Source organism: Mobula birostris, chromosome 23, assembly GCF_030028105.1.
Source record: "Mobula birostris isolate sMobBir1 chromosome 23, sMobBir1.hap1, whole genome shotgun sequence".
Lineage (NCBI taxonomy): Eukaryota > Metazoa > Chordata > Chondrichthyes > Myliobatiformes > Myliobatidae > Mobula > Mobula birostris.
In genome coordinates, this window is record NC_092392.1 from 40,227,725 (window position 1) to 40,247,554 (window position 19,830).

Here is a 19,830-nt window from a genome sequence, read left to right on the forward strand (position 1 = left end):
TATATTTCTTAATGTTTGTGCAGATGACATCGTTTCACATTATGGAAAAATAGGAAAGCAAAACCACCCCCTGTAACTATGGCCACTAAGTATCTAGAGTAGGACTGCAAAATGGAATACAAAATACAGTAGCATACTGGTCACATTACTGAATTTTTTTTATTTTATTTAGAGATACAGCACAGAACAGTCCCTTCTAACCAACGAGCCACACAGCCCATTAACCCACCTATTTAATCCTTGTTTAATCACAGGGCAATTTACAATGACTAATTCACCCATTGAACTGGTACATCTTTGGACTGTGGAAGGAAAGCAAAGCACCTGGAGGAAACTTACATGGTTCACGGGGAGAACACACAAACTCCTTACGGACAGCATTGGAACTCCCCGAGCTGTAATACTGTTGTGCTAACCACTACGCTACAGTGGTTTATATGTGGTAACCAGATATCTGGACTATTGACCAGGAATCACAAGTTTGAATCCTACCAAAGCAGCATTAAGGAGATAAAGAGGAAGAGTTGTCTACGTAATTGTATTTGAAATTGTGTTCAACTTTCTTAACAGCTCTGTACTCAAGGAGATGCAAGTCAAGTGATTGGGCCTCTAACAGAAGGACAGAGAAGGAACGTAGCAGTCGTGAATTCATTATACAAATTGCATCAGTCAGTGCTGAAGGTAAGTGTTACTATATATTGTTGAGTGTGAAATCTGTTTTTATTTACTTATTATTAAATAGTGATGAAGAAATGTCTCTGGCATGTTCTTCAGCAGATGGAAAAGATTTTTGGTAAGATAACATGTACCAGCTTGTATATTCCTTAATTTTCACCACTTTTCATAAACCTTTAGATAAATTAATGAATAATTTGAAATATTGTTTTTTTTAAACACTTGCACAAAAGCTGTGTCTCTCCTAACACTATCACCTCACACAAGTCTGATTTTGCTATTGTTTAAAAAGACATGCGTATTTCTTTCCACTGCCCTGCTCCTAACATGGATTCCTGCCTCAAACTTCAAAATTCAAGGAGGATTCCAGCACTATTGTGAAGCATTGCATGGTGGGAAAATGGAAAATCCGTTATTAAGAGGGTCATTAAGGAAAGCTTATTAAGTTTTGCTCAAAGTTGAGCCAAAACATTTTCAGGACTTGGGGATTAAAAAATGATCACACCTGGCGTACTCTGAGGAGTTTAAAGCCCTACGTGTTCAACTGAATGGAACATAGACTTTGGGCTGATTTATTAAAACAGATTATGTATGCCATGGATTTGAGGGCAGTTGAGAAGTATTTTTATGCAAATAGGGGTGAGAATCTGAAGCTGACTCTCTAAGAGCAGTGAAGAAATGTATTTGGAAATACGCTTAAAATTCCTTAAGCTACAAAGGTAAAAACTGGGATCTAGAATAGGGCCTAATGTTAATCATTTTGAGCTCTGTCATAGCAAGTGATTACCAGGACTGAGAAAACTGTTAAAGGACGTTCTCAAAACCTGCTTGAAAAGATATTAGATCTTTGACGCATGGGCATTGCTGGCCCAAGAACGCACAACAGGTAAAGAAGTATGTAGAAAACCACTGAGCACTTGCATTTTTCTGGACCGGCAGTGAGGACCATATGTTGGGAGAGTGCCAAAATTTATTCAGTCCATCCACCGCTTGACCATTAACCTCCTCTATCTATGGTTCCTGCGCACAACTCCCCAGTTAAGTTTGATTTCACAGAACTGTAGTAGAAGCAACTGATCCAAAAGACTGGCTAAAAAGAAATGGGAAAAGCATAGGTTCCCTTTACTTGAACTTTTCAATGTTTGTGAACTAGTTCAAGGAGCTTCATGAATATTCCTGCGTTACTTTGAGGCAAAAACTATTCTTGTTTTCTAGACCGAGCTGAGTGGAGAAAAACAGGCAAAATGTTGCCATTTTAACTTGAATACAGGAGGTAATGCTTGCTTAATGATTAACTTTGTGAAAGGGTTATCAAAGATATATTATTTTCTTCATTTGGCTTCCACTGCAACACATGACATTATCAAATAGGGAGAACACAATTAAGTTTTAAGAATTTTGCTTATAGTTGTTTTGTGACAATCACATAATCTAGTGTGACTAGTCTTCTTCATTGCGTAAATATTTTAGCCACAAGTGATCAGTCATTCAAAATGTTACATTTTTATCTGTGTTACATGTGAAGTACTTTGGGCATTGTAGGCATTACATTTGGGAAAATTTAGCTATGAGATGTAGAGTAAAATTGTAAAGATGACTGGAATTTCAAACACCAAGTTATGAATGATGCATAGAAACTAACTTTCATTGGAGAAAAGGAAGTTGAGAGATGATTTTAGATATCCACAAGATGTTCTACATGCCGTAAGTATGTGTTGTTTGCTTTTCCAGATGCTGTCTACCCTGAGTTCTTTCCCTTCCGCTGTTGAACAAACAGTTAGGACAGCACTGGAGGTAAATTGGTTCTGTTGTTAGTATTCTACCTTCTCTATTCATAGAAATGGCTATTTTTTAAAAATTTCCTGCTTATTAGGACCTTTGAATGAAAACAAAGTCTTTGTTATTGCCATGATGCCATATCAAATTTCCATTCACATGGATTATCAGTGGTTTGTACTGTCTTTTTCAATATAATCACTGAGGTCAATTCAAAGACTGTGCAGAGAAACTCTACATAAATATTAGCACTTTTAATGCTATAAGGTGCCCCTGGCCAGTTAACAGTATCACTTTGGATAAATCTAGTATGTAATGAAACAAGTTAATGGGCATAGTGAAGTTCATCTCAATGGAGGGGATCTACACTGCAGGTCAAGGTTATAACTTTTGAGAAGATGACTATAATGTTTGTTTAGATGGGAAATGCAAACCTCAAGGTTACTGCTTCAATCCTGAGAAACCATCTGAAGCAGAACTGGATGGTTTGCAACCATGGTGTTGTTTTTGACACTGAATCTCATTTTCATTCCTTCACTTGTTCCAGTACTGCAAAGGCATACCACTTGGCTCTATTGCAGTCCCGGTACATCTGCTGCTGAAACCCGCATTTCAACGTATTACCTTTCATTTCAACTACTCTATTGCTTTCCTGACCAGACTCATCTACCACAGTTTGTTAACCCATATTCATCCAAACCTCTGCTGCCCATATTTTAACTTGCATTCTTTTCCCTCAGTTGTAGCTGGTTTTGCCAATTTATACTGGCTCCTACTCTGACAATATCTCAATTTTAAAATCCTCACCATCATTTTTAAGACTGCTGTAGTCTCATCAACCTCACCCTCTGCACTAAACTGCCATCTTCATGTGACACCTTCAACTGAAACATCTTTTTGCCTTTGTCATTCTTTGCTTCACTTTGAAGCTGGCCTCTTGCAATCTTCTGAGTGGCTCCACCACTCCAGTGGTAGCTCAGGCATCAAATGCCTTGACCCTAAGCTGTAGAATTCTCTTCACAGAATTCTCCAAACTGTGATCTCCTCCTCTCAGATGTACTTTAAAACCCTCCTCAAATGTACCTAACTAGGTCTTCAAAGTAAAACAGCCGGGTAAGATTAGTTAAACATTGTTTTCACTTAACAAATTACTGTCCTGCTGACCTTCCTTTGTCTTTAATTAACACATGCAAATTAATTTTGTGCTGTACAATAAGCAGTGTTATACTGCTGGAAATGTATCACTCAGTGTTCTAAATTAACAATTTAAACAAAACATATGTTTAAAATGTTACCTGTTATGATACTGACTAGATTTAAATTTCAACTTTTTCTTAGACAATTCAAGCTCTCATGGGAAGTGCAATACAGCCACTGCTAAATTCTGTGGAAGATTCAGTTGAAGCCATTATCATCACAATGCACCAAGAAGATTTTGCAGGGTATTTATTACAGATTATAAAATTTCACAATCAATTTAATATTTGATTCCTCTCGATTCAAAGTTTGATTTTTCCCCCTTAGTAGAAAACCTCGCCTTTTAATTCCTTAGGAGTTTGCAAAGATTCGGCATGTCATCTAAAACTTTGACAAATTTCTATAGATGTGTGGTGGAGAGTATATTGACTGGCTGGATCACAGTTTGGTATGGAAACACAAATGTTCTTGAATGGAAAATCCTACAAAAACTAGTGGATATGGCCCAGTCCATCATGGGTAAAGCCCTCCCCACCATTGAGCACATCTGCACGAAATGTTGTCGCAGGAAAGCAGCATCCATCATTAGGGGGTCCCACCATCCAGGACATGCTCTCTTCTTGCTGTTGCCAACAGGAAGAAGTCACAGGATCCTCAGGACTTACTGCCAGGTTCAGAAACAGTTATTACCCCTCAACCATCAGGCTCTTGAACCAAAGGATACAACTTCACTTGTCCCATCATTGAAATGTTCCCACAACCAATGGACTCACTTTCAGGGACTCATCATCTCATGTTCTCAATATTTATTGCTTATTTTTCTATTATTATTATTATTATTATTTCTTTCTTTTTGTATATGCACAGCTTATTGTCTTTTGCATGCTGGTTGAATGCCTAAGTCGGTGCGGTCTCTCATTGATTCTGATATGATTATTCTATTATGAATTTATTGAGTATGCCCACAAGAAAATGAATCTCAGGGTTACATATGGCGACAGATATGTACTTTGATAATAAATTTACTTTGAACTTTGTCCCAATGGTGTTACACAATTTTATACCCAGTTGTTAGGTTCTAAACCTACATACCACAACTGCTCACCTAACAAACACATACAGATGCATAATTCATTATTCAACTTTTGACAATATCATAGTTAAGATGTTCCTGCTTAGTGGCTGTAAACATGCAGTTCCAGGTAGATTCGAGTAATGGTGGAGCCCCCATCACATATTCTCTTGGGGCAGCTGTTTGTACATGATCGCAAGGTGCTGCAGAGAATTGTTGATACAGTACATCATGAAAACTAGCCTCTTAGAAACATAGAAACATAGAAAATAGGTGCAGGAGTAGGCCATTCGGCCCTTCGAGCCTGCACCACCATTTATTATGATCATGGCTGATCATCCAACTCAGAACCCCGCCCCAGCCTTCCCTCCATACCCCCTGATCCCCGTAGCCACAAGGGCCATATCTAACTCCCTCTTAAATATAGCCAATCAACTGGCCTCAACTGTTTCCTGTGGCAGAGAATTCCACAGATTCACCACTCTCTGTGTGAAGAAGTTTTTCCTAATCTCAGTCCTAAAAGGCTTCCCCTTTATCCTCAAACTGTGGCCCCTCGTTCTGGACTTCCCCAACATCGGGAACAATCTTTTTGCATCTAGCCTGTCCAATCCCTTTAGGATTTTATACATTTCAATCAGATCCCCCCTCAATCTTCTAAATTCCAACGAGTACAAGCCCAGTTCATCCAGTCTTTCTTCATATGAAAGTCCTGCCATCCCAGGAATTAATCTGGTGAACCTTCTTTGTACTCCCTCTATGGCAAGGATATCTTTCCTCAGATTAGGGGACCAAAACTGCACACAATACTCCAGGTGTGGTCTCACACCTTGTACAACTGCAGTAGTACCTCCCTGCTCCTGTACTCGAATCCTCTCGCTATAAATGCCAGCATACCATTCGCCTTTTTCACCGCCTGCTGTACCTGCATGCCCACTTTCAATGACTGATGTATAATGACACCCAGGTCTCGTTGCACCTCCCCTTTTCCTAATCGGCCACCATTCAGATAATAATCTGTTTTCCTATTTTTGCCACCAAAGTGGATAACTTCACATTTATCCACATTTATCCACATTAAATTGCATCTGCCATGAATTTGCCCACTCACCCAACCTATCCAAGTCACCCTGCATCCTCTTAGCATCCTCACAGCTAACACTGCCACCCAGCTTCGTGTCATCCGCAAACTTGGAGATGCTGCATTTAATTCCCTCATCCAAGTCATTAATATATATTGTAAACAACTGGGGTCCCAGCACTGAGCCTTGCGGTACCCCACTAGTCACCGCCTGCCATTCTGAAAAGGTCCCGTTTATTCCCACTCTTTGCTTCCTGTCTGCTAACCAATTCTCCATCCACATCAATACCTTACCCCCAATACCGTGTGCTTTAAGTTTGCACACTAATCTCCTGTGTGGGACCTTGTCAAAAGCCTTTTGAAAATCCAAATATACCACATCCACTGGTTCTCCCCTATGCACTCTACTAGTTACATCCTCAAAAAATTCTATGAGATTCGTCAGACATGATTTTCCTTTCACAAATCCATGCTGACTTTGTCCGATCATTTCACCGCTTTCCAAATGTGCTGTTATCACATCTTTGATAACTGACTCCAGCAGTTTCCCCACCACCGACGTTAGGCTAACTGGTCTATAATTCCCCGGTTTCTCTCTCCCTCCTTTTTTAAAAAGTGGGGTTACATTAGCCACCCTCCAATCCTCAGGAACTAGTCCAGAATCTAATGAGTTTTGAAAAATTATCACTAATGCATCCACTATTTCTTGGGCTACTTCCTTAAGCACTGTAGGATGCAGACCATCTGGCCCTGGGGATTTATCTGCCTTCAATCCCTTCAATTTACCTAACACCACTTCCCTACTAACATGTATTTCGCTCAGTTCCTCCATCTCACTGGACCCTCTGTCCCCTACTATTTCTGGAAGATTATTTATGTCCTCCTTAGTGAAGACAGAACCAAAGTAATTATTCAATTGGTCTGCCATGTCCTTGCTCCCCATAATCAATTCACCTGTTTCTGTCTGTAGGGGACCTACATTTGTCTTTACCAGTCTTTTCCTTTTTACATATCTATAAAAGCTTTTACAGTCAGTTTTTATGTTCCCTGCCAGTTTTCTCTCATAATCTTTTTTCCCCTTCCTAATTAAGCCCTTTGTCCTCCTCTGCTGAACTCTGAATTTCTCCCAGTCCTCAGGTGAGCCACTTTCTCTGGCTAATTTGTATGCTTCTTCTTTGGAATTGATACTATCCCTAATTTCTCTTGTTAGCCACGGGTGCACTACCTTCCTTGATTTATTCTTTTGCCAAACTGGGATGAACAATTGTTGTAGTTCATCCATGCAACCTTTAAATGCTTGCCATTGCATGTCCACCGTCAATCCTTTAAGTGTCATTTGCCAGTCTATCTTAGCTAATTCACGTCTCATACCTTCAAAATTACCCCTCTTTAAGTTCAGAACCTTTGTTTCTCTTTAAGTTCAGAACCTTTGTTTCTGAATTAACTATGTCACTCTCCATCTTAATGAAGAATTCCACCATATTATGGTCACTCTTACCCAAGGGGCCTCTCACGACAAGATTGCTAATTAACCCTTCCTCATTGCTCAAAACCCAGTCCAGAATAGCCTGCTCTCTAGTTGGTTCCTCGACATGTTGGTTCAAAAAACCATCCCGCATACAATCCAAGAAATCCTCTTCCTCAGCACCTTTACCAATTTGGTTCACCCAATCTACATGTAGATTGAAGTCACCCATTATAACTGCTGTTCCTTTATTGCACACATTTCTAATTTCCTGTTTAATACCATCTCCATGTTCTCTTCTCCATGGACTCTGTCTATACTTCTCACTGCTTCAGTAAAGCAGCCAGAATATTCAAAAACCACACCCACCCTGGACATCCTCTCTTCTCCCGCCTTCCACCAGGCAGAAGATACAAAATCCAGGCTTTCACCCCACTGTAATGAGCCTATTAAATTGAGCCTAGTATGAGAAATTGGACTTTTGACCTCACAATGTACTCCGTTATGTTCTTCAGCCTTATTGTTTGCTTGCACTGCAATTTCTGTGTGGCTGTTACGCTTTATTCTGAAATGTTATTATTCTGCCTTGTTCTGCCTCAATCTATTAGGTAATGATTGTAACTGAGTGAACAGTATGCAAGACAAGCTTTTCACTGTATCTCAGTACATGTGACAATAATAACCAATTCCAATTGTCTTTTGCCACCTGAAGCCCAGCAATACTAACACCAAACTGACTCAGTTCTTCAATAATCTTTTTTGGTTGGTCTAGTTTTTTTCTATCGAAATATGTTTACAATTTCCATCCATACAGTGCCCTAATTCTTCTTTCTTACATCAACAATGAACTTGAAACTTGCTTAAACATAGAAAAAGTTGTTTGGCTTCCTTTCTCCGTGATGTAAAATGATAAGAGACATTGGAAGGATCTGAAAATAAATTAGAATCACATAGCCCTTGACAGATTCTGGCATTCTAAAGTATTTCACTGCCAGTGATGTACTTGTGATGCTTGGCTCAGCCCTTATGAAAATGAGAGATGGTGCTGGAGAGAACACAGTATGGGGGCTTGGCAGTAATGTTGTTGAAGGGTCAAATGATGTAGCTGAGGAAACTGATTGGAGCTAAAAAAAAAAAAAACAGCCTTCCTAAGAAAAGCTCAAACATGGGAGATACAGAATAACAATCAGTGGGCCTACTACCAATTCAAAAAGACATTGTGCATTAACAGTAGTGTGTCAGTGGGGGAATGGGTTGTGGAGCATTAGATGAGAACTCAAAATGATACTACTTAGTTAACTAGTCTTGTGTGACATAAAATATATGAATTGAGGTTTGTATGAAATGGGGATCTTTATAGCAAAATGCATTTGAACCTTACAAAGTACTATTAAAATACTTTGATTCTATTTAATAGATGTGAGGTTGTTTATTTTACTTCTGGGAGAATAATGGAAATGAAGATATGTCTTGCATTAATTCGTACAGGTCCTTGTCTGGGAAGCCAGAGGTGCCATGCTCTCTTTACATGAAAGAATTGCAAGGTTTCATATCACGAGTCATGAGTGACTACTTTAAAAATTTTGAATGTGTGGATTTCGTATATGACAGTACAGAAAGTATTGCACAGAGGACTATTCAACTATTTATTCGTAATGCAAGTCTACTGAGACCTCTTGGTGAGGGAGGTAAAATGAGACTGGCTGCCGACTTTGCACAGGTAAGAACTAACAACCTTGTTGCTTTTGTTTCCTCCATCTTGATTTATATTTTGAAATCTGAAAATTAAAGAAGTGTTTCAATGTAAGAAATGCAAAGTTAAAGAAGAGTGTAGTTCAGACAAGTAGCATCTCCAGTGTTTCTTCAACAATGTCTCCATTGTCTTTCTGAAATGTTATTCACTGTCTCCCATTCTGATACCCTTTGTATTTGCCAGATGGGACTCCACCAAAATGGTCATAAGCAAGGTGATCCATTGCTTGTTTGATCTCCACACGGCTCAGATCTGCTGCAAAATCTCATATTTAAAAAAAAAGGAAATCGCCTTTTAAATTCACGAGAAAGCATAGGCCATCAACTTTTTGCTGTTGATATTTCTGTAGCAGGCTATTTCTTTTTTATGAGGTTGAGTTGCTAGCTTGAGCTCAACTCAGCACGGTTGGAAAGCATGCCTGGAGAGACGGCTGGGTTCAAACTCAGGAGCCTTTGCTCTGAAGTCTGGCGCTGATGCCACTATGCCACCAACCGGCCAAAATCTCATATATTTTTCTTTTATCCTTTCCTTTGCAACTGTAACAGGCCTAATGTCTGTTCTTTCTTTCAATTTCGCATTATTGTCTAGACCACCAAACAAAACTTATTTGTGATGTTACTCTTTTTGTTGTGAAGAGTAAATATAGATTGTGTGATCACTTAGCTGAAATCATGTCTGCAAAAATGTCCATGATTTTGTTTTGCAACTTCAGATTGCCCTTTCTTATCTAAATCTATTACACACTAAAATCATGCTTTGAGAACAGCACTGAATCTTTCTGCAGAATACTATTTAACCCTCTCGTTTAGCAACTTTAGACTTTAGTTCCATCCTCCATACTTTGGGATACTTTTCCGTCCTTTTATATTTTTTCTGGGTTATTTTCTTTAGCAGTCAAAATATTTTTAGTTACATACTTTGCCAAAGAAAGAACTGCTTGTATTTTTATAGGACACCTTGCATCTCTAAGTTCCAAATCACTTGTGGTTGTTAGAAACATGGCAGCCAAACTGGGTGCCCAGAGCTCCCACCAATGTGATGTGGAAATCCTGATTTATTTTAGCATATAGATGGAAGAATGAAGGGTATTGAGGATAGGTTTTCTTGCTCATGTTGTTCCTCTAAAAACGGAGGGATCTTAATTTAACTGCTATGACAGAAAAGGACATTGTAAACCACAAAATTGTTCTGTGCTCTTATTAACTATTTATAATTTAACATAATTTTCTGCACTGTTACAGAAATTTTACCTTTTAAAAATGAGCTTGTGGGTGTAGCTTTATTTTTCATTCATGTTCAGCTTCTACTTTCATAACTTGTTTTGTAGCTTTAATTTTTTTTGAGTCAATGGTACCCTACATTAAGGGAAATAATGCAATTGTGAAATAGTTGTGCTGTTTGGAAACAAAATTATTCATAATTCAGTGCATTTCTGCTATTTTCATTTATGTTTATCTTTTCATCTCTTCCTCATTTTTGTTTCTTGTAGGTTATCTCATTCTAATGATGTACATAGTCAACTTCACTTATCCATTTTCATTTCTTTGATTTATTTGACATATTTTAAACTAACATTTAACTTCCTTCATAGACTTGCTCATGATATTCACGCATTTAAAACAAAAATCTAAGTCTAAAAGATATCCATCAGTGTAATGCTATGGATTAAGCATAGCATTTTCAGCATGTAATCTATGCTGGCAGTTGAAAGGGAACGCTACTTTATCAGATACACTACTTTCCACTTGTGATGGTAAACTGAGGGTTTATTAAAGAATGGGGGCATTTATTGGCCGGTTAAGTTTGCCATTATATATATGAGATCTTGCTGTGCATACAGGCTTTTGCTTTCCCAAATGTGGGAATCACCATATTTCAAGAGTATCATGTACACTTTGAGGCATTTGAGAAGCTTGACAAGGTCTAATATGAATACTTTGCAGGAGAGCTTGTGTTCAGAATGTAAACCTAGGAAATTACAAGGGAAATTGCTGAAAAATTTAGAGATAGATTCTTAAAAATGAAATAAGATTTAGAATTTTGTTCAATTTAATTATTTTTATCAATGGAATTTTTGTATCTGACCAGTAATGCTTATCTTAAAAAAAAGTGTAAAGTTTTGGTTAAGGAAGTTTTCAAACGTCTCTAGAATTTTCCAGTTGTCAAGAGTACATAAAATTTTAATTTTTAAATTTAAAGTTTATTTTGCTACTTTCTGTAAATGTTACATTTTTAATGTCTACATTTATCAAAGATTCAAGATAAATTATGCCATTTAGTTTTTTAAAAGACCAGTTTGATAATGTATGTTATCTGTTCAATAAAAGTAAGCAGTTACTTTATTTGATATGTTATGTTAGAACTTACACTGTTATCTTACAATACTACAGATGGAATTAGCTGTGGCACCACTTTGCAGAAGAGTATCTGATCTAGGAAAATCATACCGATTATTAAGGTCATTCAGGTTGGTTACATTCACATAAAGAATGAATTTTGGGCGAGACTTAAATCATTGATAAAGTGCATCAATTATGATAACTTTCCTTAGTCTGTGATACTCCCAATTTTTCACTTGTATTTTATAACCTGAGTAATTTTTTGATAGTCTTTGCAAAAAACTGTATATGTAGTTTTTATTTTGCAAAGGGATTTAAATTTTAAAACCATTTTTTGTGCTGATGGAGTGATTAGAAATTAGCTAGAATTGTGCAAACAACATTAATCATAAAACAGCATGTGTGCTATATGTATTGTTAGAATTCAGAGAGTGGGATGGATTTTCAGTGAGGTCCAATTATGCCTTGGCAAACTATAGAATATATGACTTTAAAACTGCTTCAGTTTCTCTGATTAGTAATAAAATAAACTGCATGTATAATCAATGAATGATCTGGGATAAGATAGATGGACTAGATTATGAAATAAATCGAGATTTTTTTTCAATAAGACATGAATCAATGTCCTGAGCACTCGACAAAGCTAGTGGTAATACATTCAGAGAGCAAACAATGGTGGATTGTAAGGAATTAAGATGATTGAATTTAAACAAAAATGATTCCTGACAGAATATTTGTTGTTAAGTTTTTTTTTCCTTCTTCAGTTTGACAGAAAGTTGATGAAGTTTTGGAAAGTGTAGAGAGTTGTTGTAGGTTGCAACCAGACATTGACAGGATGCAGAGCTGGGCTGAGAAGTGACATAGGAGTTCATTCCATTAATGTGTGAAGTGATTTATTTTGGAAGGTCGAATTTGAAGACACAATACAGGGTTAATGGCAGGATTCTTCACAGTGTGGAGGAACAGGGTGATCCATGTCCATAGATCCCTCAAAGTTGTTGCAAGCTGATAAGAAGACGTATGGTGTATTGGCCTTCATTAGCTGGGGGAATTGAGCTCAAGGGCCTCTCACTGCTCTCCATCTATAATTTCTTTGGCCCTTCAACTTTTCGACCACATTTTGACTCAGGCTCACTATTACAGCCTCTCATATCCCTTTTGCCAATCAACTTTCCAGCTCTTAGCTCCATCCCTCCCCCTCCGTCTTCTCCTATCATTTCGGATCTCCCCCTCCCACTTTCAAATCTCTTACCTATCTATTCTTTCAGTTAGTCCTGACGAAGGGTCTCGGCCCAAAACGTCGACTGTACCTCTTCCTAGAGATGCTGCCTGGCCTGCTGCATTCACCAGCAACTTTCATGTGTGTTGTTTGAAATTCCAGCATCTGCAGATTTCCTCGTGTTTTTGTTTACCAGGATGCTGCCTGGACTAGAGGGTATGTCTTATGGAGGTAGGTTGAGCAAGCTAGGTATTTTCTGTTTGGAACAAAGGAGAATGTGAGAAAACTTGGTAGAGGTGTACAAGATGATGAGGCACAGATAGTGAGGATAGCCAGAGACTTTTTTTCCCAGGGCGGAAATAGCTAATACAAGGGATCATAATTTTAAGGTGACTGGAGGAAAATATAGGAGAAATATCAGAGTTAAGTTATTTACACAGGGAGTAGTGGGTGCGTGGAATGCCCTGCCAAGGTGATGGTAGAGGCAGATACATTTAAGAAGCTCTTAGCTAGCCACATGGATGAAAGAAAAATGGAGGAAAGGATTATGTAGGAGTTTCAAAGTTCAAAGTAAATTTATTGTCAAAGTACATGTATGTTCCTGAGATTCATTTTCTTACGGGAATTCTCAATAACTCTATAGAATAATAACAGAATTAATGGAAGACTGCACCAACTCGGGCATTCAACCAGTGCACAAAAGATAACAAACTGTGAAAGTACAAAAAGAAAGAAATAATAATAAATCAATAAGCATTAAATGTTGAGAACATGAGATGAAGAGTCCTTGAAAGTGAGTCCATTGGTTATGAGATTATATTGATCTTAGAGCAAGTTAAAAATTCAGCATATCTTAATCTCTTTAGAGTAGGTTAAAAGATAGGTCCTATACTGTGCTGTACTGTTCTACATTCTAGAATGGCAAGATTCCTTGGTAAAAATGACTAGGTAATCAATGTTCAATGGATGTTTAAAAATTGACCTAGGCAGCAGTAAAAATATTTTTGTGGAAATATTATTAGGGTAACTCTTGCATGTAAATAGAAGGATAGATTTTGTTTGAAACTGCATTCAAAAAGCAGTACTTCCTTAGTATTACATCGAAGTACCAGCTTTGTTAATTGGTACAAGTCACTATAGTGAGATTAGTATCCACAACTTTTGCATTCAAAACCAAATGAGCTGCAAGTGACACCTATCGAATTATGAGGTGGCATATAATAAAGCAAAAATTAGAGGATTGGGAACTTTTAAAAAGCAGCAGAAAGCAACTAAAAAGTAATTAAGAAGGTAAAGATGGAATACAAAAGTAAGCTAGCCAATAATATTGAAGAGGATGCCAAAAGTTTCTTCAGTTACACAAAATGTAGAAGAGAGGCAGGAGTGGATATTGGACCGCTGGAAAATGATGCTGGAGAGGTAGTAATGGGAATGAAATGGCAGATAAACTGAACAAGTATTTTGCATTGATGTTCATCGTGGAAGGCTCTAGCAGTATATAGCGGAAGTTCTATGTGTCAGGGGTCATAAAGTGTGTTAAGTTACCATACCTAGCGAGAAGGTTCTTAGGAAACTGAAAGGTCTGAAGGTAGATAAGTCACCTGGACCAGATGATGTACATCCTAGGATTCTGAAAGAGGTGACTGAAGAGAACATAGCGGCATTAAGAATGATTTTCCAAGAATCATTAGATTATGGAATAGTTCGGAAAACTGGAAAATTGCAAATGTCATTCCACTCTTCAAGAGGGGAGAAAAGCAGAAGAAAGGCAACATTAGGCCAATTAGTCTGACCTCAGTGGTTGGGAAGATGTTGGAGTTGATTATTAAGGATGAGGTCTCAGGGTATTTAGAGGCACATGGTAAAAATAGGCCATAGTCAGCATGGTTTCCTCAAGGGAAAATCTTACCTGGCAAATCTGTTGGAATTCTTTGAAGAAATAACAAGCAGGATAGTCAAAGGAGAAGGGGTTGGTGCTGTATATTTGGATTTTCAGAAGCCCTTTGACAAGGTGCCACACATGAGGCTGCTTAACAAGCTACTAGCCCATGGTATTACAGGAAAGATTGTAGCATGGATAAAGCAATGGCTGATTGGCAGGAGGCAAAAAGTGGGAATGAAGGGAACTTTTTCTGGATGGCTGCTGGTGATTAGTGGTATTCCACAGGGGTTTGTGTTAGGACTAAATCTTTTTGTTATTGTCAATGATTTGGATGATGGAATTGATGGCCTTGTTGCAAAGTTTGCAGGTGATGTGAAGATGGGTGGAGGGGCAGGTAGTTTTGAGGAAGTAGAGAGGGTGCAGAAGGACAGACAGATTAGGAGAACGGGTAAAGAAATGGCAAATGGAATAGTGTTATGAAATGTATAGTCATACACTTTAGTAGAAAAAATGGTTGACCACTTTCTAAATGGAGAAAAATTACAAAAGACTGAACTGCAAACAGACTCGGGAGTCCTTGTGCAGGATCCCTTAAAGGTTAATTTGCAGATTGAGTCTATCGTGAGGAAAGCAAATGCAATGTTAGCATTCATTTCAAGAGGATTAGAATATAAAAGCAAGGAAGTAATACTGAGTTTTTATAAGGCACTGGTGAGGTCTCACTTGGAGTACTGTGAGCAGTTTTGGACTCCTTATCTTCAAAAGGATGTGCTGAAACTGGAGAGGGTTCAAAGGAGGTTCTCAAAAATGATTTCAGGATTAAATGGCTTGTCATATGAAGAGTATTTGATGGCTCTGGTCCTGTATTCACTGGAATTCAGAAAAATGAGGGGTGACCTCGTTGATGCCTATCAAATGGTGAAAGGCCTTGACAGAGTGGATGTGGAGAGGATCTTTCCTATGGTGGGAGAATCTAAGACCAGAGAGCACAGCCTTAGAATAGAGGAGTGGCCTTTTATAACAGAGATGAGGGGGAATTTCTTTAGCTAGGAAGTGGTGAATCTGTGGAATTCTTTGCTACAGGCAGCTGTGGAGGCCAAGTCTTTATGTATATTTAAGGCAGATGTTGATAGATTCTTGATTGGTTGGGCATGAAGGGGATTGAGGCTAAGAGGAATATTGATTAGCCATGATGAAATAACGGAGCAGACTCAATGGGCCAAATTGCCTAATTCTGCTCCTAAATCTTATGGTCTTATGATCATTAAGCTGACTGAAAATTTGATCTTTAGCAATTCACAAGAATATAGTTCTGTTTGAGTAAATAACTGAAATTCATTGTGGAGCCACAAATTGAAGATTGTATAATTTGGTTAAGGTTCTTGGAAGAGGTACTTGTATTGCTTTATAAAATATTATTGGGATAATATGATCTGTATCACTATTGGTATGGTGTGCATTAGTTACACTAGTGTGATATCGTTTCAGATAGCAATGAGTTAACAAAAGCAGCAATATCAGAAGCCATAGATCATATCCTTGACAACGTGGGAATTCGGCTAGTATTACATCCTATACAAGTTCAAGATTGAATTTTTCCCCCCATATTTGCTTAAATCTGTTTTGTACTTCACAGACCGTTACTTTTCCAAACAAGTGAACATATTGCTAATAGCCCAGCGGCAGGGGATATAATACCATACAGCACTATTCTTCATTTCCTCTTCACCAGAGCACCTACAGATCTAAAGTCACCTCACCAGGTATTTATCAAATTTCCCTCTTTCTGTGAATTAATATATATCACATTACAAAATGAATCAGTGTACTTTGATACATTGAAGCTCTAATTCAGGTTTTGTCTTTTCATTTGAAACTTATTTATCTTCTGTATGATGTAAAATGCTTTATCTTTCAGTGTCTTGACATAACACCAGTTATGTTATCCCTAGCACTATAATTAAATTCTAGAGGTTTAATTTAGGTGATGTCTTTCAATTTATTTATCTAATCTTGACGTAATATTTATTTACTTAATTAGCAATACAGAGTGGAGTAGGCCCTACCAGCCCTTCGAGCCACGCTGCTCTAGAAACTCTATAAACCCTAACCTAATCATGGGACAATTTACAAAGACCAATTAACCTACCTGTACATCTTTGGACTGTGGGAGGAAGCTGAATGACCCGGAGAAAACTCATGCATTCCACAGGAAGGACTGCATAGACTCCTTACAGAAAGGTGCTGGAATTGAATTCCGAAATCTGGAATGCACCAAGCTGTAATAGCATCCCACTAGCTGCTACACTACCGTGGACCCCTTTTTTGGATTACCTACAGTCCCAATCCACTAAAATCATGAAAGGACTGGAATTTTATAGTTGTGACAACTGGTATTTGTGCTTTTAGTTCAGCTTCCTGTTGTTACAATCTGCCATTATGGCATAGATCCTGGGTCTCTGTGGCACTGCCTGTCTTCAGTATCATGCTTTGTTTACCTGTCTGTTAAGTGCTTTGTTTCTTCCAAGTGCAGCTTAATTCTAATGGTTATAAAGAAGGACTTTATATTTCAAAGAATGAAGAGTCTACTGCCCTTATAGTAACTCAAAAATCACCAGAGACAGAGTTTTTAATGAGAGGACTTTGTGAAAAGATATTGCTACTTCAAGGGCAAATAAAGAGTGAATAAAGATGGATGCCTTTCAACCGTGTGTGTTTCAAGTCAAAATTTGAACTAACCCACGCAGGAAATGATGTTTTTTTTTAAAAAAAGGCTTACGAACAGGGAGTGATGTTTGTACAAAACTAACTGCATACAAACTGAAGAGTGCCTCTAGAGGCAGAATACTGGATCACCTGACATCCAGGATGTCAAACTTAACTAATGAAACTAAAAGTCAAATGATCATTTAATTAAGACTTTGGCAAAAGAATGGACTGTCTCAGAAACTACTCTTGAAACAGTATTTAACTGTTCTTGCTTTGAAAATGTCGTCCTTGATGACAGATTTCCCATGGTAACATCAGATTGAGTGGACACGTGCTCAGCCAGAATGACGATTGGGTGAGGTACCTCTGAAGTGAGTTGTGCTCTCTTAATACGTCCTCCAACTCACCGTAGCCCCTCCAAGTCATGAAAGTAACATAGTTCGGTAAGGTAACTTTGGATTGGAAGAGGTTCTTTGTGATGAACTGAACGTCCTCTACATACAACTATCTTTGAATAACACGGATTCTAACCTTTGCCTGATTCAATTGCTCTGCGCTGAGACATTGCTTACAAATCTCCCAACCACTGCAAAGTCTGCCTTTGGCTACTCTTTATTTGTGATTGGAAGGAAGGCCTCATCTTTAATGGAAGGTACCAGCTTATAATCATCTTCCGAATGACAGAAGACCAACTTGCATGAATCTGATTGAGCAGTGATAGTTATGTTGGGGTGCCTGGTTTGCTTACCCACAATCTTCTCTTTCTTACAGATTCTACTCTGAGATTCTGAAATGACTTGGGTGTCCATTCTCCTGGACATTAGTCTTGAACATACTGACAGTGGTTTGATGAGCTCCATCAAGGTAGACTTCACCCATGAAGAACCATCCTAGGTCCAGTTGTTGGGCATTAGGTGTGTCATGCTGACCACCATTCATATACCTTATGTGCATGGATGGTGTCTCTGCCAAGCAACAGGAGAGCTCCAGCAGAAGAGTCAAGTGGGGGAATCTTGACTGCTGAGTCCTTAAAAAGTGGATGACTGTATGCAGCTTCAGGGGCTGGGACTTCATCCCTGCTGTTGGGAATTTGGTCGCTGATCTCTCCTCCTGTTAACTCCACAAATCCACTGGCTTTTCTTCCAACAAATTCTGGTGTCTCGGAAGATGTCTTTAAACTGTATGAGGAGACTGAACCTTGGATACCAAATGCAGCAAACAATGTTGACTTTGGCAATGACACATTGCTCTGATCATCCAATAACATATATGCCTTCATTTTTTTGCTTAGGATATCCTTTTGGGTAGATGCTGGCTAGACATATTTTAGAGCAGGATTTGCCTTGATACCTTTCCCCATATCTTTATGCATGAGGAAGTAGCTACGTGCGATGAATGCTCAGCTGGTTCCCCGCCGTGCTCTGCTGCGGGTGTGTTGGAAGTGATAATAACCCAAGGTGCTGGCCCTGAATGTAGAGCCAGCGGTTTTTCTCTGAACCATATTCATTTCCTTAGAGAGTGCTGTTTCTTATGGACAGGTCATTGTCTGTTGGGGTTTGTGGCAGACTTTTCTACTTCTGTTTTGTTGATTGTGATATAGGTTTTGGTTTATCCTGCTTCGACTAGAGACCTCTCTTTGAATGAGGTGTTGCTGGAAGTTGAGAGCATAAAACTAGGGCCATTTCGCATTTCTGTGTGTTGGGAGAGAAATTTCACAAAGAACAAACATGGTCGATAAAGGGCATGATGCTTTGTTTTATACTCGGACATTTCAGTTATCCACTGTTCTTGCATGTTGTTCAGTAGTTTCTCCACTGTAGGGTTCATTCCTTTTACAGTGTCCAAGAAATAGGTAACTCTTGTTTTTTGTGGCTTGTAGTTCTACAACAGATCTGCATGCTCCAGTAGCTTCCGCGGTTCTTTGTGTGAGAGCTTTGATAAGTTGTTGAGTCTGCTGAAGTTGAAATCTGAATTAACTCAGCAGGAAATTATGTAAAAAAAAAACAGCTTCCAAACAAGCAGTGATACTTGTACAAATTAAACTGCATACCATACGAACAGCGCCTCCAGAGGTAGAACAAGGGTCATCATTCATTTCTGCACATGTAATACTGTACTCTACTGAAAGGCTGTATAATGAACCTTTTAAAAATATCCCTGTTTAAATTTCACTTTTCAATTTTTCTTTTTTCTGATATACACTTATCCATTTTTCAATTGAACTTTTCTCATTATTGGAGCAATGTTATTATAGATTGTAGGAGTGTTGGGCAAGGGGACACATCTCAATTTCCATGTTATTTAAAAATTCCATCATAAGGTCAGAATTAAGTTATCTGTATTTACAGTTAAAAGAATTTTGTGTGTATTATACAATTTTTAAAAGCTTCAGTTATACAATACAGTAATTAAGAGCTGTGGAATTGTTACAGAGAGCAGAGTGGTCTGTAGCAAGGTATTCTCAGTGGCTTGACGACCATCCGTCAGAAAAGGATCGATTAATTCTCATCAGGTAATGTCACTTCTGGAGTTATTGTAAAGCATGTTTACACGGAAATCTCTGAATAAATGGGGGCCAGTGTATTGGTTCTTTATTGTCACATATACAGTGAAAAACTTGTCATGCATACTGCTCATACAAATCAAATCATTACAGTGCATTAAG

General features: G+C 38.3%; 1 protein-coding gene across 4 annotated transcripts in view; it reads left to right on the forward strand.

Moving 5' to 3' along the window:
- cog5 (component of oligomeric golgi complex 5) overlaps positions 1–19,830 on the forward strand; it is a 114,303-nt gene that overhangs the window by 90,391 nt on the left and 4,082 nt on the right. The window contains exons 15-22 of one of the 4 annotated variants that reach the window (XR_011882952.1): positions 571–681; positions 2,407–2,469; positions 3,790–3,893; positions 8,752–8,983; positions 11,407–11,483; positions 16,093–16,219; positions 17,464–17,817; positions 17,937–19,585. Coding sequence is in view for 3 of the 4 variants with exons in the window: in XM_072241515.1 (XP_072097616.1) it covers positions 571–681; positions 2,407–2,469; positions 3,790–3,893; positions 8,752–8,983; positions 11,407–11,483; positions 16,093–16,219; positions 19,598–19,677 (794 nt within the window). In the remaining variant the exon portion in view is untranslated. The other 3 variants (XM_072241515.1, XM_072241516.1, XM_072241518.1) reach the window with 3 other exon arrangements.